This window comes from Alligator mississippiensis, chromosome 4 (assembly GCF_030867095.1).
Source record: "Alligator mississippiensis isolate rAllMis1 chromosome 4, rAllMis1, whole genome shotgun sequence".
NCBI classification, from domain to species: Eukaryota; Metazoa; Chordata; order Crocodylia; family Alligatoridae; genus Alligator; species Alligator mississippiensis.
Genome location: NC_081827.1, coordinates 4,390,001 through 4,412,305, shown reverse-complemented (window position 1 = coordinate 4,412,305; position 22,305 = coordinate 4,390,001). Strand labels below are relative to the sequence as shown.

General features: G+C 57.0%; 2 protein-coding genes and 1 long non-coding RNA gene across 5 annotated transcripts in view; 2 read left to right on the top strand and 1 right to left on the bottom strand.

Moving 5' to 3' along the window:
• Positions 1–1,710: 1,710 nt before the first annotated feature.
• Positions 1,711–8,806, top strand: LOC132249934 (leucine-rich repeat-containing protein 74B-like). 2 transcript variants are annotated; one of them, XR_009461465.1, is made up of 6 exons: positions 1,711–2,255; positions 2,737–2,810; positions 3,926–5,579; positions 6,490–6,715; positions 7,770–7,937; positions 8,385–8,806. XR_009461465.1 is itself a non-coding variant. In XM_059725699.1 (5 exons), exons 3-5 carry the CDS (start codon positions 6,672–6,674, stop codon positions 8,740–8,742), a joined length of 570 nt encoding a protein of 189 aa, XP_059581682.1. In that variant the 5' UTR covers positions 1,711–2,255; positions 2,737–2,810; positions 3,926–6,671; the 3' UTR covers positions 8,743–8,806. The 2 variants fall into 2 exon arrangements, 1 of the variants encoding a protein (XP_059581682.1); XM_059725699.1 differs by having other exon boundaries at positions 3,926–6,715.
• Positions 8,807–12,783: 3,977 nt separating this feature from the next.
• Positions 12,784–22,305, top strand: part of LOC132249889 (major histocompatibility complex class I-related gene protein-like) — a 22,080-nt gene continuing 12,558 nt past the window's right edge. Inside the window, exons 1-3 of the mRNA XM_059725548.1 lie at positions 12,784–15,911; positions 15,990–16,022; positions 17,396–17,458. Coding sequence (XP_059581531.1) covers positions 15,323–15,911; positions 15,990–16,022; positions 17,396–17,458 — 685 coding nt within the window. The 5' untranslated portion in view covers positions 12,784–15,322. The remainder of the gene's footprint in view (positions 15,912–15,989; positions 16,023–17,395; positions 17,459–22,305) is intronic.
• LOC132249937 (uncharacterized) overlaps positions 21,019–22,305 on the bottom strand; it is a 7,125-nt gene continuing 5,838 nt past the window's right edge. For both annotated transcript variants that reach the window (XR_009461467.1, XR_009461468.1), the window contains exon 3: positions 21,019–21,238. This is a non-coding gene — a long non-coding RNA (uncharacterized LOC132249937). The remainder of the gene's footprint in view (positions 21,239–22,305) is intronic.

Sequence of the window (22,305 nt, the reverse complement as noted above, 5' to 3'; positions counted from 1 at the left end):
GCGGGGGAGGGGGGGTCCTGTGCAGCCCGTCGCCCCCGTCCCGCACCAGGGGGCCCGATCCGGCTGCACCCGCCGCCGTGCTCCCCGCCCCGCCCCGCCGAGGCTGTGTAATACAATAACTGTGGCTGTACAAACATAGGTGTATTCATGGATTTTCCGCATCTTTGAAAGGGCGAACCAGGCTCACGTTTCAGCACTTAGGTGCACTGAGCTGCGTACCGGGGGCGTCGCATCGGGCGTTACGCGCTGGCGGACACGAGTCACCCGAAGCGCTGTTTCATAGACTCGTGGACGGTGGAGTCGAAAGGGGCCACACTGGAGCATCGTGTCCGAGCGGGGCGGGGCGGGGCGCGGGGTGGCAGCGCGGGGGTGCCGCCACGGGGCCGCGGCCCGGATGTGGGGGGACGCGGGGTGCGGGGAGCACGGGGCCACACGCGCAGGCGGCCCCGGGGAAGCCGGATCGGGCCCACTGGTGCGCGGGCCTCGGGGCTGCAGTGCCGTCAGCCGCCCCCGCCCCCAGTGCAAGGGGCGAGAGCAGCCCCCCCCCCCCCCGCCGGGTGTGCAGCGCCGAGCGCCCCCGGGCAGACCGCCACGTGCTGCCCCCCCCCCGCGACCACGGCGTTGGGCCCGGGCGGGCCGTGACGTCAGGCGGGGGGCGGTGTGTGTGTTGGGGCGCAGTGCGCGGGGTGCGCACCCCCGGGCTGGAGAGCGGGTGCGGGAGCGCCGGGCGCAGCGGGAGCCTCCGGCCCTGGCACCGCGGCTGCCGCAGCGCAGAAAGGTGCGTCCAAGGGTCCTGCTCCGCTGGCGGGAAGCGGGGGGGGGAGGCGGCTGATGGATGTGTGCAGACGGCAGGACCCGGTGCTCCGCGTCTTTCCGGGCCGCTTGGCAAGTGGGGGGAGCGGGTTCCCCACGAGCTCCTCGGGGCGGGCGGCAGCGCCAGGGGGGCACGCGGTGTGTGGGCCAGGGCAGGCGAAGTCGGGTTTTAGTTTGCACCGGACGGGACGGATGCAGGCGAGCGCTGATAGGCAGAGGTGGCTCCGGACACGGCAGGGCTGGCAGCAAGGCTTTGTCACCAGTCTGAGCCAGGACGGTGCCGCCCAGTGGGAGAGTAACACGTGGAGGGAGGGGGCTGTGTGTAAGGAGGGTGGCGGGGTGCGATCGGGCAAGAGCCATCCTAGGCAGCTACAGGCTGGTTAGTTCGATGCCAAGGGCGTGCAAAGCCATGGAAGTTGGAAAGGGAATGACTACAGACATGCAGATGGAAACGGGATGCAGTGCAGCGTGAGTTACCCGTAGAGATCGACCACCCCAGCCTAACCCCATGGCTTTCTCTCGTGAGAGCTAGACAAGGGAAACGCGGTTGATCTATGCCAGTGATCCTGAACCAGGGGCCGTGGCTCCCTGAGATGTCTGCAGCCCTTTCAGGGGTGCCACACAATGTTGGCACTGTGAGGTGTGCACGCATGATTCACAAGAGAAACACAGAGGCTGCATCTCCACGACTGGAGGGCGGCACAGTTGTTACTGCGCACTTATTTAAGACTTGCATAAGCATTGGCATTTCCCGAGGGCTGCCTCGGGTCTGGGAACTGGGTGCCTGGGCACGAGAGATGGGATGAAATGCAGTGATATGAAGTGCAAAGCTGCACTTGGGGAAGCTTTATTCATCCCTGACTGGTTTTGCCTCGCAGACTGTTGCCGTGTTGGGGCGGGTTCTGGGGCCAGTTAAGATCAAAGTGAATGTGAGGTACGTTCATGGGGCGCTGCAGCACGAGCCCTGTCCTCTTTGCCCGGTTCCAGCTCAGGTCGGTGGTGCCGGATCAAGCTGCGTGCTAATGTCCTGTCTTTGACTCATTCCTTTCTAGGGAGCGCGCCCATCCCGAGCACGGGACCCGGGTGTAGAAGGGAGTTCATCAGCATTACAGCGCCTGCGCACCATGGTGTGCTTCTGCCCCTTGTTGTTCCAGATGCAGCTGTGGACCCTTTAGGAGCTACTCTGAACTGGCAGACTGAAGCGGTGCATTTGCATTCACCTGAAGTGATGCATGCCTACACAGATGGCAAGGATGACCTTGAGAGCCAGGCAAAGAGATTTCGTGGGCGAACCGAGGTCTTTCCCGAGGAGATTGACAATGGCAATGCATCTTTGTTGCTGAAAAATACAACCCAGAACGATACGGGAACCTACCATGGTTACTTTTTCCCCAATTATAATAGCCCATGTGTTGCAGTAATCGTCCAACTTAACGTGTCAGGTACGTCTGAGATGCAAGCCTGCCTTGGGAAACGTGCTCTTCCACCCCTCCGGGGAGGCTAATCGAACAAGCCTGGCTCTCTACAGAGGAGCTTGTGCTTTGGAGAGAGCTGCTCTTCCTGGCCTAAACACAAAGCGTAAGAGCTGGGCCGTTGTTGTCCACTTCCTAGTAGTGTTTAGGAGGAGGGTTCGTGGCCCCGGCTCAGTCCAGCTTTGAAAGCGCAGTTGGTGATACTGTCTCCCTGCTCCTCGCCCTGCCCTCCCTTCCCCTCCCCGCTTCTCCCAAACCCGTAACTTGAATGTGGGACTAAGCGCGGGGCGGGCGGGCAGGCTGGGTCTGGAGCGTGTGGCCACAGGGCTGCAGTCTGGCTCTGGCACTGCTTAATTGCCCCACCGCCAGGTCTCTGGCCCTCTGGGCAGCCGCACAAGCCAGAAATGGTGACAGAAAACCTGTTTCCACTTCTTTTTTAACCATTTTTCAGATGTAACCGAACAGGAAAACACAAAGACAGAACGTGCATGGACAATAGCTGTGATTGTCATTTTTATATTGACGGTATGTGGGATTGCTTTTTATTATAGAAAATGGAAGAGCAGGAAAAAGAAAAAACCAGGGAAGTGGAATCGGGAGCGATGCTCTCTCTACCTTTTGCATAAAGACAGCGTTCCCGTTGGTGGGCTGGGAAGTTAGGACGCACTGCGTAGTGTCTGCAGGACCACTCCTGGAAGCCCCCGGCATCTCGCTTGACATCAGACTCGGTGATGGAAAGCGCCTCTTGCTATAAAAAGCGTGTGCGCATCTGAATAAGTGTTGAAAGGCGTACCAGAGAAAAGGAGATCTTCCCAGTCCGTGAAGGGAAGCTGATGGTTGTGTGGTTATAATAACGTGGTCTGTCACTGCTGTGTCTTGGGGGATCATTAAGGAACTGGAGAATGAGGGCTGCTCACCAGTCTCATTAAAGGCAAAAGTCACTTACTTTCGCACCGCAAGTGTTGCATCATATTCCAAGGTTGTTAATGGGACCTAAGGGCCCAGGCCCCGTAGTTTTTTTAGCTGTGAACATATATCTTGCACACGCTTTCCAGATCTGTGCATCATATACTCGCATCCATATATAACGAAGCATGCATGAGGGAGGGAGAGCGCGCACACTTCCACAAGTCCGTGCTGCCTCCTGGTGGAAGGCTTTGTGTCCTCTCCGTTCTCTTGCAACACCACATCCACCATGAGGGCTGGGTGCTGGAAAAGTGGGGGTTTTGAGGCTTTTTCAATATATTTCTACTTCACAAAAGGCCCTCCTTGTAATTACTTTGTGCATAGGAAGGAGGAATATCCAAGTAGTGCTCTGAAACCAATCTGTCCGGGCTGATTGGTTTGGTCGGATTTTTCTTTTCCAAGCGGGCTGGTTTTCCACCCCCTCCTCTCCCCTCTCTTAGCATTAACTGGAAAATGACCCTTTAGAAAAAGTCCTCTTCAAGTAGAAAGCCAAGCATGAAGTGTTCCCCTTTGACGGCCAGGAGTCGTGAAGGTGCTGAGACAGGAGAACGGGATTAGGATGGGGATGGTTTCCCTGCCTTAACCATAGAGGTTGCTGGTGGTGGCTGCTGGGATAGAGGAATCCCATTTCTGTTCACGCGTCGGGCACTTACTTGAATTTTATTGTTTTGTAGAAATCTGTGCGCGCTGCCGTGAAGGAGTCCAGAGACTTCCCAAACCTGCTACTTGCATTCAACAATTTGTCTTTTGGAAGAGACAGTCGGGTCACATCTGGGTTGTTATAAAAGGGAAGGTGGTGCACACGCGTGGAGAGATCCACGACTATGTTTACAGAAGCCAGGAGTTTCTGAGCCCCGTATCGTCACGTGAGCTATTCACTGCCCAGGAGCTGCGATCTGAGCGGATGTTACTGCTTGGCTCTGCGAGGACAGGGATAAGTGCCATCTCTCAACAGCTCTTGGAAAACTGGGCTTCAGGAGAAAGCAAGATGGCCTATAGCCATGTGACTACTATATCATTCAGTGGCTTGAACTCCATCAAGACGCCCGTCAGCGTGAAAGCGCTTCTGGAACAGAAGTGCGAACAGCTGCTTTCAGTCCTGAGTGATCAAAACAGTCATGAAAAAGTATTAATTATTCTTGACGTGCTGAATGAGTTCCGGTACGATCTGACCTGCCTCCAGTTCCCCAGCGGCGGGGAAACCGATGGGATGGATACCGCCTTTGACATAAAGATATTGGTGTACAAAATCATTGCCGGGGATCTTCTCCGTAACGCAGATGTGTTAGTTACTGCTCGGGGTCATTCAGTGAGTGGAATTAGCGGGCATTTTCGTTATTTGGTTGTGATCCCTGAATTTAGTGCTGCCGATATTAAGGATTACTTCAATACATCACATAAACAGATAGAGAAATGGAGCTCTGAGTCTAGAGGAGAAAGCCAGTTGTTGGCACTATATGCTTTTCCTGTGCAAATTAATATACTCTGTGATTCCTTGAGGCACAGTCCAAGCAGTTGTGCTAACGGAGGACCAAGTGTTGGCCAAGCCGGTATGTTGGGACAAGAAGGAAGTTGTTGCATTAACATCGACTCGGATGGATCTAGTCGTGTAGCACTGCTGAGACTTCCAGAGAGTATTAAAGATGTTATCCGTCGACTGGCAAATATGTCCTTTAAGCATCTGATATTCGGTGTCCGAAAAATAAAGCAAGCCGACCTCAACAAATGGCAGATTGATCCAAAGCTTCTCTCAAAGTATTTTTCCAAGTTCATTTATAAGGCAAATGGAAGTGGTGAAGTCTTCTCCTACCGCCACAATGGGGTAAGAGAGATGTTTGCTGCCTTGCATGTTGTTCTGGAAACCCAGTCCAGAGAGGTGCTGGCAGTATGCCTGAATGCCATGAAGATCTATATAGCCTGCACTCATAGGGCAGAAATGCAGAATTTTGTCCTTTTCTACATGGCCCTTCTGCCTTACAGCAGTATTGAAAGCCTCCTGCATGCTGCAGGTCCCCTCCGTGACCCGGCACGACGCATCCTTCTGGACTGGTTTCAACGCTGGATTGCCGCAGGGCTTAGTCCAACAGACACGCTGAAGGTTTTCCATTGCCTTTTTCAGCTGCACGATCATTCTCTGGCTGAAGAAGTGTCTCGCCCTCTGAAGACCATCACCCTGCGTAATGTTGCCCTCAGCGCTGCGGAGGCTGGAGCCCTGCAATATTGTTTGGATCAACCCGCTCTAGATACGATCGACCTCCAAGGATGTGAGCTGGGGGACGAAGGCTTGGAGCAGTTTTCTTCCGTGATAAGGAGCTGTAAAGATGTCGGGTCAGTTCTGGTAACGTTTGGTATTGTTATGGGAAAGCGGTGGGGGATGTGAGAGTGGTGCATACAGCATTCTCTTTCCAACACAAGAAATTAGAAGACCCTGTCTCAGAAACAAAGTAATCCTGGGATAGTGTATGGTAGTTCACTAGGGGTCAGCTCTGCCTCTGATAGGCTCTCATGCAGCTTGTGGGCATCTCGGGGCGTGTGTAGACTGAACAAAATTTCCCGTTTACATCGACACAACTGTGTTTGTGTTTGCACAACCTGGGATTTCCCGCCACTTTCAAGTCCATTTAGCCCCTTAAAGTAAAACTTCTGGGAGATGTTTTAATGTGCATCGCTTTCCTGTTACGCCGCTCCAACTGTGGATTTTGTTGGTGCGAACAGCCAGACTCCAAAGACTTGTAGTTAATCCCCTTGGCCAGGAGGGGCGCTGCGTTCCAGCCTCTGCCAGTAGGTGGCGCTGTGTGGTCATTTACACCCTCTTTTACTCCTCGATCCTCGCCCCTCCCTCCTCGGCAATCAGGCCGGGACCTGTCTGCTTGGTTGACCAGACCGACCAATTATTCAGTCGCTAAATGTTAGACCTTGACTCCACGCGGCGCCCAACAACTAGGGAGACGACGGTCCGATTCCCTGTGGATCCTGTTCCTCGTTAGCCAGAGCAGAGCAGGGAGCAAACACCAGCGCACATTGCTCGCAGCAGCTTTTTATTAGAATGGAGACGGCTTCGGGCAAGCTCCCACGCCGACAGAGTACGGGGAGCAGCCCCGAACAAGAGATTTTTCCTGCATGTGTACACTTTGGTTTAGACTTGTTAACACTTGACTCCACCTCTGTCCCGCCTTCTGTCCCACCCGTTTCTCCTCCCATCTCAAGCTGCGTCTCTGTTGACTGTTTGCTTCCTTAGTATGGACTCACCTAAGCATTTCGTTCATTTACGTGACTTCTTGCTACGAGCGCACGTCTAAGACCTTGACTCCTTTTCTTCGGTCAATGAGCGGACTTTGACCAAATCCTGGAAGCTTCTGGAGGCTTCTTCACCAATCGCCATTCGCCTTTCGTGTATGTTCATCGTGGGTTCTGTTACCAATGACGTGTTGTTCTCCACATCCCCGTCTGTTTTTCTGTCGCAGGTGAGTGGTGCCCCCAGGGCAGGGCCCGGCCTGAGGACTGTGAACAGGAACCGAATGGGAAGAGCCAACAGGCGGGCGAGGTGCTGGTGCGTGGCTGTAAAGTCTCGTGGCGTCCTGGGGCTGCACCTGCTCCGCCCTGCGCCGTGGTCTCGTCCTTCTAGGGGCTGGGCACGCTGCGGGCGGGAGTGCGAGGCAGAAAGGATGGAGGTCTGCTGGGGTGGGGTCCCTATCCTGCAGGGCGCTTCCTGGTCTCGGTAGCAGAAAGAGGGTGTGGGGATGGGAAGTTGTTGGGGGGATGCTAGGAGAGGAGCCCAGTATAAGGGGCAGGGGTCTGCGTCCTCCTGTCGATGGTGAGGACAACACCTGGGACCAGGCAGGGGGGCACGCTGCGGGGGAAGGGGGGGACTCGGCTCAAAGACAGAAAAGGACTTGATCAGAGTCTGCTCCCCACTATGGGCCAGGGACGAGTGTTAGATGTGGCCCGAAGTGACCACGCTGAGGAGCAGAGATGCCACCGAACTGGCCAGGCACCTCGGGGAGGGCAGGGCCGTGCGTGCTGCTGTGCCGGGAGCTCCTCTGGTGACAACATGCCCAAACTTTTCTAACCGCTGCTTTCCTTGGTGTTTCCACTGCTTTCAATGGGCGCTGACTTCTGCCTGCTCTCTAGCAGGGTTGAGGCAGGTAAGAGGGCTTGATCCTATTGCACTGACTGGCTCTGACACCATTCATATTTGAAAGGGTGAGGCCCTGCACATTTTTAAACCAGATGCAGGAGCCATTATATTTTGAGTCCTAGTTCCTGGCCGGCACATTCGGTTCCTGGTCGTGGCTGGAGTCCTCCCTGCTGCTGTGATGTGCATGCACTCGTAGCGCTCTCTTTGACGTTTGAAAAGCTGCTGGCATTGGAGGAAAGGCACCTTCGTAGTAGTTTTGTACGCTGCGTGTCCGCAGGAACAACCGGATGGCAAGCTCCGCGCAGCACAGACGGTTCCTCCTGGACTCGAGGCCAGGGCGGTGAGGAATGATAATGCTGAGGGACTTGTCTCCGCTCTAGGCTAGTAGGCAACCAGCTAGGACCCACCGGGGCTAGCCATGTAGGGACAGCGCTGGAGAAGAACCGCAGCCTGAAGAGTCTTGATCTGTGCGATAACGGCGTTGGGAGGAAAGGTGCAGAAAGCCTGGCTCGGAGTTTACAGAAGAACCGCACGCTCCAGGAGCTCAAGTAAGCTGCTCTGTTAGTAGCCGGGTCGCTGCCCCGTCCTCTGCCTCTTTGCTGGGCTGGAATGCCGCGTCCTGCTCACGAATCCAGCATTCGCTGCCTCTGCTCCGCTTGTCCTTTCCTTTCCAAACCTGCCCCGGGCCCTTTTCTTTGTGCTTATTTGCAGTGAAGAATCCCCTCTCGTGCCTTCCTTTCCTACACTCAGTCACAGGAAACCCAGTGTATTAATATGTTCAGCATCCAGTGTATGGGGGAAGGGTACACACAGCGCAGACCCAAAGGAGAGGGAGACAGTGTGGGACAAGCAACCGCATGCCTGGGATCCGACAGAGAAACAGTGGCTCTCATCGGATAACGCAACCCCGTGATGGACAGGGGACTTTCTGTGGCTGTCTTATGGTCGAATCCCCTTGTCAGCTGGGACCTGATCGCTGTTTCCTTTCTCTTCAGTTTATTTAGCAATCATATTGGAGAAGCAGGAACACAAAGCGTTAAGGAGCTCCTGGCTGGCCGCGGGGACTTGAAGGTGGTGATGAAGATTACGGATGACGAGCGGGTGCTTGACTACATGGAAGAGACGCTGCAGCGTTTAGAAACTGAAATGCGAGGAGATGGCCACGAGCTTGTCTCTTCCCAGCTCCAAAATCTAGGGAACGAAATTGCAGCTGAAGGAAACCTGCACGGCCAAACAACGGAGAAAGCACAAGCTTTAAGAGGGAAAATCGCTCAAGTACAAATGCAAGTCCAGAATCGTACAAATGTAGAAATAGCTTATGGCTGTAGAAAGATATTTTCAGATTTGCTTTGAGATTGAGAGAATTGGCTTGTAGGTGTCATAACCCAATGATTTTTAGTGCCTCGGCACAGTGGAATTGTCCCGCCACGTGGAGCTTTCTTTGCACGGTGGATTTCTCAGCTGCAGAGAGAAATCCCCGGTGTAAAAGAGTTCCCGCCATTCGTATGCAAGTTAGTGTCCCACCATTGGTCAGTTCTAAATTATTCCTACGTGGCGGCTGGCAATTGGCTCGCTAGCCGTAGAATGGGTTAGAGCAGTTTCCGCCCAAGTTGGAGGTCTCCACTACCATCTCGTGGGGAACTCTAAGCGCGTTGCGGAGCCTAGCAAACTCCGCGTGTGTGTCTTGGAGGAGAATTTAGGGGCCTGATCAGTCTCTAATCCCTTCCCGTCATCGTGATTATATTGACGTACCCCCGTGATAAGCGCTCGTGGAGTCGTGCTTTGACGACTCATCTTGGTTCGGTTCGGTGCGGTTCGCAAGAGATCTCATCCCTGTTTATTTTGCAACTGTAATTCAAGCAAGTTATCTTCCTGCACTGCGACCATCCGCACTGTAAGTGAAGTGCACCTTTGCGTGCACGACAAGGTGCGGTTGGCCTTTCTAACTGCGTCCCCACACTGTCGGCCCATGTTCATTCTGGAGTCTATAATGACTCCAAGATCCTTTTCTGCCTCCGCGCTGGCGAGAAGGGAGTTCCCCAGCCTGTAGGTGTGCTGCTGGTCCTTCCTCCCCCGGTGCAGCACCTTGCACTTGTCAGTGTTGAATCCCATCTTATTCTCATCCTCCCACCCCTGTAACCTGTCCCTCCCTTCTAGCGTGCCCACTTCTCCCCACATCTTAGTGTCATCCACACATTTGAACAGGGAGCTTTTCACCCCCTCGTCCAAGTCGCTGATGAAGATGTTGAACAGCGCGGGCCCGAGGACCGAGCCCTGGGGGACCCACTGCCCACATCCCTCCAGGTCAAAAATGACCCGTCCACCACCGCTCTCTGAGTGCGGCCCTCCAGCCAATTTGTGACCCATCTGACCGTGTAGGCATCGACACCACAGTCACCTAATTTCTTAATGAGAATGGGGTCAGAGACCGTGTCAAAGGCCTTCCTAAAGTTGCAGTGGACGTCGTCTTTCTGCACACCTGCATCCAGGGCTCTGTGACCTGGTCGTAGAAGGCCACCAGGTTGGTCTGACAGCACCTGCCTCGAATGAACCCGTGTTGGTTGCCCCTAAGCATGACCTCCCCTGCTTGCCCCTCGCAGACGTGCTCCTGGACAATTCTCTCAAAGACCTTCCCCAGGACCGAGGTAAGACTAACAGGCCTGTAGTTTCCTGGGTCTTCCTTCTCCTTTTCTTGAAAATGGGGACCACATAGGTCCTTTTCCAGTCCTCTGGCACCTCGTCAGACCACGAGTGCTCATAAAGCCGTGCCAGGGGTCCCGCAAGGACCCCTGCCAATCCCCTCAGCACCCTGGGGGGGAGAGCATCAGGACCTGCTGATTTGAACACGTCCAGCCCCTCCAGAAGTTCCCTGACTAGATCCTCACTGACCTTGGGCCTGGCTGTGCCTCCCTGGGGTGCATGGGGGATCCTGGTGGGGGGATGACCTGGTCCCTGCTCAGAAAAATTGAGGCAAAGAAATTGTTAATTGATCTTGATGGTTTTATTTCCCACCCATAATGTTGTTGTGCATGTGTGTCTAACTTACCCAGAAAGCCAAGCCGGCGTTGTCAGAGGGGACACCAGCACTGCTGGTCAGCTTGGCTTAACCCGACCCTCCTGCCACACCTGGTGCAGGGACGAAATGAAGGTGGGATCAGGTCCCTTCAAGACCTGGCCCACGACAGTCTGTTGCCCGGGGTGGGGGGGAATCTGGGAGGTTTCTGCTGGAGAAGCCAAGCCCTGGCCTTGTCTGCGCTACACATGTGCTGCAACCGCTGTGCTGTGGCAGGGAGCGTGTTAGGTAAAATACACCAGAAGCAGCCTAAGGACGGGACCTGCCCCACGCTGCAGAGGAAGACAAAAATAATAATACATGGGACAATTACAAGTCTGATCTGAAGCACCTGCCATCCTGTCCCAAACCCAGCGATTGGTTTGGCCCTGAGCATGCAAGTAAAACCCAGCTATTCATAGATGCTAGGGTCGGAAGGGACCTCAATGGATCATCGAGTCCGACCCCCTGCATAGGCAGGAAAGAGTGCTGGGTCTAGATGACCCCAGCTAGATGCTCATCTAACCTCCTCTTGAAGACCCCCAGGGTAGGGGAGAGCACCACCTCCCTTGGGAGCCCGTTCCAGACCTTGGCCACTCGAACTGTGAAGAAGTTCTTCCTAATGTCCAGTCTAAATCTGCTCTCTGCTAGCTTGTGGCCATTGTTTCTTGTAACCCCCGGGGGCGCCTTGGTGAATAAAACCTCACCAATTCCCTTCTGTGCCCCCGTGATGAACTTATAGGCAGCCACAAGGTCGCCTCTCAACCTTCTCTTGCGGAGGCTGAAAAGGTCCAGTTTCTCTAGTCTCTCCTCGTAGGGCTTGGTCTGCAGGCCCTTGACCATACGAGTGGCCCTTCTCTGGACCCTCTCCAGGTTATCCGCATCCCTCTTGAAGTGCGGCGCCCAGAATTGCACGCAGTACTCCAACTGCGGTCTGACCAGCGCCCGATAGAGGGGAAGTATCACCTCCCTGGATCTATTCGTCATGCATCTGCTGATGCACGATAAAGTGCCATTGGCTTTTCTGATGGCTTCGTCACATTGCCGGCTCATGTTCATCTTGGAGTCCACTAGGATTCCAACATCCCTCTCCACTTCCGTGCCCCCCAGCAGGTCATTCCCTAGGCTGTAGGTGTGCTGGACATTTTTCCTCCCTAGGTGCAGCACTTTGCATTTCTCCTTGTTGAACTGCATCCTGTTGTTTTCTGCCCACTTGTGCAACCTGTCCAGGTCTGCCTGCAGCTGTTCCCTGCCCTCCGGCGTGTCCACTTCTCCCCACAGTTTTGTGTCATCTGCAAACTTGGACAGAACACACTTCACTCCCTCGTCCAAGTCGCTGATGAAGACATTGAAGAGTATCGGTCGAAGGACCGAGCCCTGCGGGACCCCACTGCCCACACCCTTCCAGGTCGATACCGACCCATCCACTACGACTCTCTGGGTGTGACCCTCTAGCCCATGCGCCACCCACCGGACTGTGTAGTCATCCAAGTCACAGGAGTCTTGGGAACGTGTCTTATGGACTGCATCGGTAGGAGCATTGCCAGCAGGTCAAGGGAAGTGATTCTTCCCCTCTGGTCAGCACCGGTGAGGCCACGTCTGGAGTCCTGTGTCCAGGTTGGCCCACCACTAAAGAAAGGATGTGGACACTTTGGAGAGAGCCCAGTGGAAGTCAATGAAAATGGTCGGGGGCTGGGGGACAGGACTGGCGAGGAGAGGCTCGGGGACCTGGGCAGAAGACTGAGGGGGGATTAATAGCAGCCTTTGACTCCCTGCAGGGCTGGCAGGGTCAGCTCACCCCAGCTCTTGGATGCCCAGATGCTTGTCCTCCTCCTGTGCCGCCTTGTATCCCCTCCAGGGGCCAAGCCCCGAATAGCAGCTCGTTCAGTCTGGAGTTTGGAGTGAATTCTCCAGTCACCTTGACCCTCCTCTATGGATCACGGTAATCCAAACAGAAGTTCGGGGCCACTGGTCCAATCGCACCAAACTCCCCTTGTTGCAACAGGTGGAAGCGTAAGCCCAAGGGGACAGAGCCCAGGCTGAGCAAGAGCCTGCTCCGACTCTGGTACACCAGGACGCCGTGTCCCCTTCCTCACCCTCCTGTTCTTGGTGGACGAGCTTTCCAGCCCTTGAAGTCTGCTGCCGGGGGTGGGGGCGGGGTTCAGGCATCAAGCCATGTCCTCCCCTCAGCCCCACGGCTGCGATCTCCCCTCCCCAGGGGTGCAGCCCCAGACAAACAGCCTGCAGAGTGCATGCCAGCTGGCTGGGTCTCAGGGCATGGATGGGTCCGGGAGTGGGGACTGGGGAAGGTAGGGGACTGGGTCAGGTCTCCATGAGCTGGGGCTTCCTCCCCAGGGCAGGGGCAGGAGCTGCCCCAAATGCACCTTCCTTCACCGTTCCCAGCCCCCCCAGGAAGCACAGCCAGCACCCACCACACCCCAATCCAATCTGAAAATACGAGCCCTTCTTTAATTTACCTCCTTATTTCTTTTTAACTTGGTTTTACTTTATCCTTCTGTGATTGCTTTAACGTCACCACCCAGCATCCCCCTCCCCCCATTTCCTTTCCATCTCCCATATCATTACCCACCCCATCCCAGTAGGTCTCCCCCTCCCAGCTTCACATTCACCTCCCACGCCCCCCCTCTCTCACCCCCTACCTAGAGCAGGGGTCCTGGCCCATCAGCCCTGTAGGGGCAGCTCACAGCTGTAGCTCCTGGTCAGGCCCCTGCTTGCAACCCTCTAGCGCAGGGGGAGGCAATGTTTTTTGGCCAGAGTGCCAAAAAACCCACAATGTCTGCCTTGGAAGGTGTTGGAGTGCCCACATGCCGGAGCCCAGAGCAGCTGTTTGCAGCGTCCCAGCTGCAGCCGGCCCAGGGAGCCTGGTCTGCTTGCAGCAGGGCTTGCAGCCTCCCAGCCGCCTGCTGGGAGCAGCCGGGGCTCCGTGGCTGGCAGCAGCTGCTGAGAGCCAGGGCTGGCAGTGGTGTGCTGAGCAAAATGGCCGTGTGTGCCATGCTCGGCACACGTGCCGGGGGTTGCTGAGCCCTGCTCTAGTGCAAGTCACAGCTGTGCAGGGGGAGGGGCGTGAAGTCACAGAAAGCTTTTAGCTTCGAGATGTGACTGCTCCAAACTTGAGCTAGCACTAATTGCAATCAGCATTTGAGCAGCTCAGAAAAAATGGTTGTCAATATATACTCTTGAGATCCCAGGAAGAGGCCATGCTCCTGTTTCAGAGGAAGGCAAAAGCCTCCCAGCCCATACCAGTCTGACGACGGGATAAAAAATTCCCCCTGAACCTAAGCATGGCATCGGTCAGACCCTGAGTGGAGGAGCAGGACCCTCCCGCTTGTCCGGGAGCCAGGTCCAGGACAATGGGCCTTGGCTAAGGGCCCAGCTATAGGGAGGGGCGGAAGCCGGGAAGGCCCGAGCCCCAACAAGGGAGGAAAGGCCGGAGATGGGCTGGTGGCAAGACAAGGCTCTTGTCCTGCATCGAGTACCAGTGGAGTATCCAAGTGAACACTTTGCCAGGGAACACTTGTGGCTAATTGGAGTTCATTGCCACTTAGAGCAGGTGTGTTAAATTTTGTGGGCATCTGTTTTGACGCCAGTCACATCCTGGACCAATCACCCCCTGTTAAACCTTGTCTGCACTGACAATTCTTTGCAGTGGAAGAATGTGCAACGTGCTACCTGCACCACTCCCGGGGCAGTCCAGGTGCTGGCCGTGCACTCCTCTCAGCGCTCCTGCCCTGGAGCTCTTCCTGCAGCAGCTCCCAGAGCCAGAGCGGCCGCTCGGGCTCAGACCCCGGGTTCACGTGGCTGGAAGCCACGCCGCGGCTGGTCCAGTGGCTCTTGCGCTGTGGAGGTGTTTCCCGATTTAGCTTGCAGCTCAGCCCCAGGGAAGCTTGCTGCTGCTGGCCTCTGCTGTAATAGTAGCTTGTACTAGGGAAATGCCCCAGGGCTTTCTTCCCAGCAGGTCAGAGCGGGCTTTCCCCCGCAGTGTCTGTGCACAACGGGCAGAAGCGCCGCACGAAGCTGCTGCGAAGGTGGCGCCAGGCTCCCAGCTGCTGGTCTTGCTGCTGCTCGTGGGCGCTGCGGCCGTGACAGGAACCAGCGCCAGTGAGTGGCAGCGCCTGTCCTGGGCCGGGGGTAGGACAGAGCCAGGGTCCGGATGTAGGCAGTGTGGGCACAGCCAGGCCAGGGGTAGGACAGCGCTGCCCGTTCCCTGAAGCCACCCCTGGGCGCAGCACCCCATGGACTTGCACGCAGCACCCTCCCCTCTCCCAGCATGGCTGTTCCTGCCTGGGGAGCTGCTGGTGAGTGGGAAGAGAGGACCTGCTGCCTCTGACGGGGAGGGCAGATGGATGCAAGTCGAGGAGAAGCCGCTTGTCCAGCCAGACCCTCGTCTGCTCTGCAGGGCCCCTCTGGCCCCAGCCCCGACCGCGCAGCAGGATCGAGGCTTGAGCGGGGCTGAGCCCAGGCCCAGGCCCTGACTCGGGTGCATGAGGGCTCCCCAGGAGCAGGGTGGGCCAAGTGCCTGGGCTGTGCAGGGCTTGTTCCTGGGCTGGAGGGTGTGGGATAGCATGACTGGGCTGTGGGACACGGTGTGTGGCCCCTCCAGGCCAGGCCTGTGCCCTGCTGGGTCGGTCCTGTCTCTCCTCCCGGGCCCCTGCCCCACACCCAGCCAGCTTGGTCCTCTCCTCTTGGCCCCACCACTCGGTCTGTTCTGTGCCTCCACTCCAGCCTGGCACTGCCCCGTGTCCCCTCTCTGCGGCCCCTCCGGGAGGGCACAGCAAGCACCCGAGGACACTGGTATCTGCCCCAAATAGTGCTGACCTCTATCACTCTCCCACAAGCGCCCACTCCTACTGACATTTCTACATGGGGGTGTCGAATCATGGCTTGGATGTGCCCACCTTCACTGCCGTGGGCTACGTGGATGACCAGCAAATTCTCCACTACGACAGCGAGACGCGGAGACAGGAGCCGTGTAGGGACTGGGTGCAGGGGGCCGTCGACCCAGGCTTCCGGGACGGGGAAACCGTGATCTTGCAGGGCTGGCAGAGGGGATTTGACATGAACCTGGTCACCCTGCAGCACCGCTACAACCAGAGCAGGGGTGAGTGTGAGCAGGCATGTGTGAGCAGGAGGCCGTGGGGGACCCTGGCACTGAGGGTGACTGACGAGGGCATTGGGGGGCACCTGGCCACCAGCAGCACGGGGTGGGGAGCCAGGAGGGCATCGCATTGTCTCCTGTCTGGTCTGCGTGTCCCTGCCAGCCAGCTCCTCCCTGCAGTTGCCAGGGACAGAGTGTGGTTACCTGCTCAGTTTTCAGCCATGGGTCAGGTGGCTGTGGAGGGAGCCCTCTCCCACTCCCGTGCACTGTCGGTGCAGGACAGGGTGAGCGTGAAGGGTCTCCTGGCTGCGCTGGCAGCACCTCATGCCCACCTGGCTCTCATGAGCCTGGGGTAGGAGGTGCAGGATGGTGCTGGAGGATGTCACGGGGCTGGGGACACCTGGCTAACACCTGTCCTTCCTCCCCGCACAGGGAGCAACAGCTACTCCGACTCCTGCATCCAAGGTAAGTGTGAGGGGCTCTGGCCTGAGGGATCCCCAAAGGAGACACCTTCCCTCTCTGAGCCAGCCCCGGTGTCCCTAGTCCCCCCAGTCCAGGCAGCTGCAAGGGCCGAGTGCCAGGAGAGCCGAGTGTCTGGGTCTGTGCCACGGAGAGGGGCAGAGCGGGGGTGTCCGTGGCCCCCCAGGCAGCCTGGGCTCTGGGCCTGCATGTCTGGGGAAGAGGCTGCAGGCCGGGCACGGCCGGGAGCAGAGCTAGTGCAGCGCAGGGGACCCGGCCGTGGGAGGTGCGTTGGGAAGGGGCATCTCGTCCCCTCCGTGCAGGGAGTGACCCGGGCGGAGCCGCGGCCAGGCCTGTGGCTGCCCCGTGCTGCAGTCCCTGCGGCTGCTCCATCTCCTGCGTCTTGTTGCCACAGCTGAGCAGAGCCCGGTGGAGCGTGCACCTCGTCCTCGGGACCCTGTGGCGGAGGAGGAGAGGGAGCAGCACAGCATCGTGCTGCAGCCCATTTCCAGCTCACAAGCACCTTTGTTTTTGCCTTCAATTTGCCAGAGCTCTAGTATTTGCCAGTTACCAGAACATTTTAATTTTATTATTATTTAATTTTTAATTAATACTTTTAATTAAGTCCTTTTTCAAATACATAGGGGTGCAAAAGAAGGTGCCAAGTAACGTGGGGCCTCTGCAGGACACGCTAGGAAATCTGGTCATCTCATCTGACGGTAAAGCTGACATATTCAACACTTTCTTTGCCTCCGTATTTCTGAGGAGGGACCCAGATGTCTCCCCCACTGGCCCCCCCGAGGGCCCTGTGGGTGGCACGCCCAGGCCAAGGGTTAATGAGGACCTTGTCAGGGAACTTCTGGAGGGACTGGATGTATTTAAATCCACAGTTCCTGATGATCTCCACCCCAGGGTGCTGAAGGAACTAGCAGGGGTCATTGCGGGGCCCCTGGCGCAGCTCTACGAGCACTCCTGGCACTCGGACGATGTGCCGGAGGACTGGAAAAGGGCCAGTGTGGTCCCCATCTTCAAAAAAGGGAGGAAGGAGGACCCAGGAAACTATAGACCTGCGAGTCTGACCTCGGTCCTGGGGAAGCTTTTCGAAAGAATTATCCTAGCACATGTCCAGGAAGGGCCAGCAGGGGAGGTTATGCTCAGGGGCAACCAGCATGGGTTCACTAGGGGCAGGTCTTGCCCAACCAACCTGGTGGCCTTGTACGACCAGGACACCAAGTCCTTGGATGCAGGTGTCTTGAAGACCCCCAGGGTAGGGGAGAGCACCACCTCCCTTGGGAGCCCGATTAATGCACTTTAAAGACTCAATAAAGACTTGCTAAAGGCCTGAGTGTGGCTGTTAATGTCTTTTTCTTCCAAGACAGATCTGACTGGACGGCACCCCAAGGTGCCCCTAGTCTGCCCCAAGGGGTCCCAGCAGGTGGCGGGTACCGGGAGAGGCCCGGCTGGAGGACAGGAGGGTACACGGGTGGTGGTGGGGGTGGGGGGTAGGATATAGACAATAGGTGGGGGGGGACAATTAACGGGGGGTAGAACATGGTATTTCTTTGCCCAACCAGTTTGAAAAGTAACACTATTGTTCAGGAAACAGGATAAGCAAACAAGCAGACAGGTCCCCACACGCGGACTGTGGCGGGGGAGGGGGGAGGAGCGAAAGGGGGTAAAAAAAACAACCTCGCAGCGCCCCCACCTGGCTATCCCTGGCAGCAGCAGCCCCTGGTGGGGAAGGGGATTCGTTACAAGTCTTGGGCGTCTCTGGCTGTTTGCACGAACAAAATCCACACTTGGAGCAGCACGACATGGAAGCGGTGCAAGTTAGCTCATCTCTGAGTAGTGTTAGCCCAGGGCGCTAAATGGACTTTAAAGGGTGGGTGGGAGATCCCGGGTCATGCAAACACAAATGCATTTTCATCTACCTAAACGGGAAGTTTCATTTTGTCTACACACACCCATTGAGACTCAGTCTAGGACCCGCGGGCAGCCCTCCCAATAAAACAACTCCATCAAAGACGAGGTGGGTGAGTAAGGAGGGACGGGCACCCTCGAGCTGGAGCCAGGCAGGGATCGCGTGGCCCCCGGGGCATCACGGCCACCCCTGGAGCCTGCTCCATTTGGCGCACCAGCTGGGACGGCCATTAGTTTTCCCTGTTAGAGAAAGGAGGACCCTTGGGCCCAGAGCAGGTAGGAAGAAGTCATGAAGGGAGCAGACTCTGAACCCAGCACTGCGGTTAGGGGGAGTCAAAGGAAAGGGATACTGTCCCTGATGTAAAGGGCCCTCGGGGTGCCAGACGCTGTTCTGACAGCTAGTGAAGGGGTTACTGCACTTGCTGGGTCAACAACAGGCCACGGTCAATGAGCAAGCCCAGAAATGGGATGCACACGTGCTGAGCGCTGAACTAAGTCAACAGAGCTCCAGCTTTATAAAAACTTCCGCACTTTTCTGCCTTGGAAGAATTTGCCTTTTTAGCCTATTTTAAAAAGAAGCTTGAGAATACAGTCTTGCCCATGCTCCTGTGCTTGAAATGGCCTTCAACCTTTTTCAACAAGTTCCTTAGCTTTACTGACTTTCCTCTCCCAGGCTCCCTCAGATTCCCTTCATCATGGAGATCTTCCTTGGCAGTCTGCGTAGTGTTTAGGAGCCACTTTTTGTCCAACGTGTGCCGTTCACCGAATACCTCCTCCACCGTTTCTAGCACCGCATCAAGCAGCTGTTCGCTTTCTGTCTTCTTCAGTACAACCGGCAAGTCGGGGCGGTGCTTTTTCGCTTCCTCCATGTTTTGGATTCCTGCTTTTCCAAACTCGTTTGTGCACAAGCTGGAAAAGACCCCAATAAAACTATGTCACATGGTCAAGCTCGTGGGCTACCTGGGTGTGGCAGAGAGGGGCTACCTGACTAGCCACGGTGCTACTTTCCCCGCCTGCCTCTGGGCACACCACCCACCTGTCTCTCCGGGCACACCTTGTTGTTACATAATTAGGATGTTAATTAGGATGTTAATTAGGTGGGGAAGGCTGCCCATTTTTGCCCCAATGCCGAGGGGGCACTATCCGCGGCTCCATTCCTCCCCTACACCGCAGCCCAAGCCTCGCAGATGGCATGCAGATGACAATGCTCCCAGCTTACAGCCGGACCAAGCTTAGCTCTCGTTGTCAGGTCTCAGACACACACACATTCATAGCGCGCGGGGGGTGCCGCGGGGCGGGGCCTGGCAGGGGCTGCGGGCGGGAGCGGGGGGTGCCGCGGGCGGGCGGGCGGGGCTGAGGCGGGCGCACCAGCGCAGCCTGCTTCTTCCCCCGCCCCGCCCCCTCTTCCCCAGGGCGGGGCGGTCACGTGACAGCCCCCAGCCCCGCTTCCTCCCCACTCCCGTGTTCCCCGCCCGTGGGGTCTCCCCGCCCCGCCCCGCCCCGCGCCGCGCCGAGCTCTGCCCCCCGGTCTTCTTCCCTCCTGCCCCGGCCTCAGCCCGAGGTTTCTGGGCCGCAGGAAGAGCCCGTCTGCAGCGCCCGCTCCCCTCCGGCTCCTGTCCGGTCTCCAGCGGGGCTCTGTCGCCCCTCTCCGCAGCCCGCACAGGTGGGGCTTGTCCGGGAGGTTGCTGACGGCAAGGATGTCATCCCTCACAAGGGGATCACCTGCACAAGCTCAGTTTTCAGTGTCTCAGCTCCACGTTGTACTCGGTCATTATTTTCTGTGACATCGGTGGTCCTGTCCGGGCAGGTGAACTGCAAAAAGCATTTTGCAATGACTGATTTTGCCTCTTTGTTTCTCCACATCTGTTTTCAGTTCATCTATCTGGCGTGCTGGCTTGGTGTCTGGTCGGGGAGGTACAGACAGTGGAAGCTGGGGAAGGGTGTTTTTATGAGACAGAGCTGCACGGGGAGCGGTGACCTGTCTGCTGTCTTGAACAGCCTGCCCACGGGGCCAGAGGATGCCTGTGATGTCTGTAACGATGCTGTGAACATAAGGTTCAGGTCGGGGGGTAGCGTGGGGGCCGGGGGTCCCTTGCCTGTCCCCCCGTGCCCGGCTTGAGGCCCTGCAGGGCAGGTGAGGGGGCTCCAGGCACAGGGGAGCAGGCTGCGGGGCATCAGGGCAATTGAAGAAGCGACGGATGGCTACTTCCATTCTCTGCAGGACACGACTCCCGGAGGAGAAGCTGTGAGGAAATGCCCTGAAGCAGGTGCTGGGCAGTGGAGAACGGTCATCTTCCAGGCCAGAGCTCTTGCCGCAGAGACAGCTGCCCCGGGGCAGTTGGGGAACAGATCCGAGGCCCTGGCTGCGCTGGAGGAGTGTGCGGGGGGAAGTGCAGCGGAGGGCCTGCTGCCATCCCCGAGCCAGCCAGCGAGCCAGCGGAGGGCCGGCCAGGCACGCAGAAGAGGAGACGCCGCAGCGGCATTGCGGGCAACTCCCTGCTGAGAGGAGCAGAGGGACCAGCTGTCGTCCGCAGCCCCCAGCGGGCGCGTGAGATGCGGGGCCTGCCCGGAGCCAGGGGCAGGGACGTCGCGGCCAGAATCGCTGACCGCATCCAGCCCTGCCACAACTAGCTCATGGCCCTCATCCAGGTGGCACCACGGCATGGAGCCAGGAGCAGTGCAGAGCAGATCCTGAGGGACCTGGGATTTGGGAATCCGACAGTGCCCGGCACAGACCAGCTCTTCTTCAATCCCGAGGGGCAGGACAAAAGGCAAGGACCAGGAGGGAGGAGCACCAGGAGGCATGGGGGTGGGAAAGGGCTGTGGGCTGGGGGTGAGGGGCACCGGCAGGGCTGGGGGGGCAGGGGGAAGGGGCACACCTCTTCCCCCACCCGGGTGTCTGCTTTTCTGCAATCGCACAACCCTAGCCCCGTCCCCCCTTGAAAGAAGCCTCCCTCCCATTTCCCCCTGTCCCTCCCACACCATCCCCCATGCACAGAAATGCTCCCCTTTCCCCTCTGCTCCCCTTTCCCCCCTGACCCTGTCCCTCCCATGCCTGCACCCCAACCCCCCAGCCCCAGTGTCCCCCAGCCTGGCAATGGGATTCACGGCAGCTCCTTAGAAACTTAGGCGTCTGCGTCTGCTCCGGCCACTTCGAAAGAGCCTGGGTAGGCGCCTCCTCTTCTTGTGCTCATCGGGCCATGGGCCGAAAATTAAACAGGGCTTTCTTCGCAGGATGAGGTCTGTACTGCACTGGCTGTTCATCCCGTAAAACATATTTGCTCCCTGCGGGAAGACTAGCTCTGCAGAAAGAAAAGAAAAGAAAAGAAAAGAAAAGACGCATCGAGTGATTTACTCTGGATAGCAGCACGACAAGCAAGCGCAGGACACGGGGCAGCATTCAGAGGTGCGCTGTGGCTGGGCACGTGCCTCTCTGAAGTCCCCGTAAGGGGCTTTAACATGGCTTTTACTAGGTATAACATCTCCTTTCCCACCAGCAAAAGTATGAGAAATGTTGTACCACCCAAAGTTATGCTTCTGCAAGTGTGATAACACCAAACGTACGTACGTGCGCACTACAGGAAACCGTTTCCTGGCTCTGAGATCATTGAGTACAGACAGTAGCACGATGTATGCACACAGGGCTGTACGTTTAGGGGAAAGGCAATCATTTGCCTTGCTTCCTTAATGCATCATTTCCACGTGTGGTTTTGTGCAGCTTGCATGTGCTGGGCTTTATTCAACAAATGGGGCAAGACCAATTCTCTTCCATTCAGCCGAGACAACCCCTTTACGTCCTCATGCACCAAGAGCAGGGCGTGAGCCTTGCCTTTTGGCAGCACAGGAGATTGCTGCTCCCTGAGCTCCCACATACCTGTCTGCCAGCAATGGGACACAGCTGTTTTCCAAAGAGGTGTGTGTGTGGGGAGGGGGAGCGCTGGGGCCTTGGGTTGCTGGGTCCCAGAGGTGAGCAGAAGGAAGCCTGCTCAGCCTGGCTTTCTCCCCTCCCGTTGCATCCTCCCTGCTTTCACTGCCTCTGAAAGAGGGCTGGGAAATCCAGGGCAGGGCCTGAGGCGGCTGCTGATTTGATGCTGATGAGAGTTTGACCTGGCAATGGTCAGGGAGTGATGGTAGACTCTCCTCCTGCCACGCAAGATACCCAGCAGGCTTAGGGCTTGCCGAACACTGCAAGTGCAATGCATACAATGGAGGAGCCCCCCGGGAAGGCGAAGCTATTCTGCGGGTAATGCTCTGCATTTATACAGTGCTTTCCCCCGTAGGGTCTGTGACCCTCAGGATGGCTTTGGGCGTGACAAGAGGACAAATCAATAGGCAAGATTAGCATGGGCATGCACACACTCAAACAGCT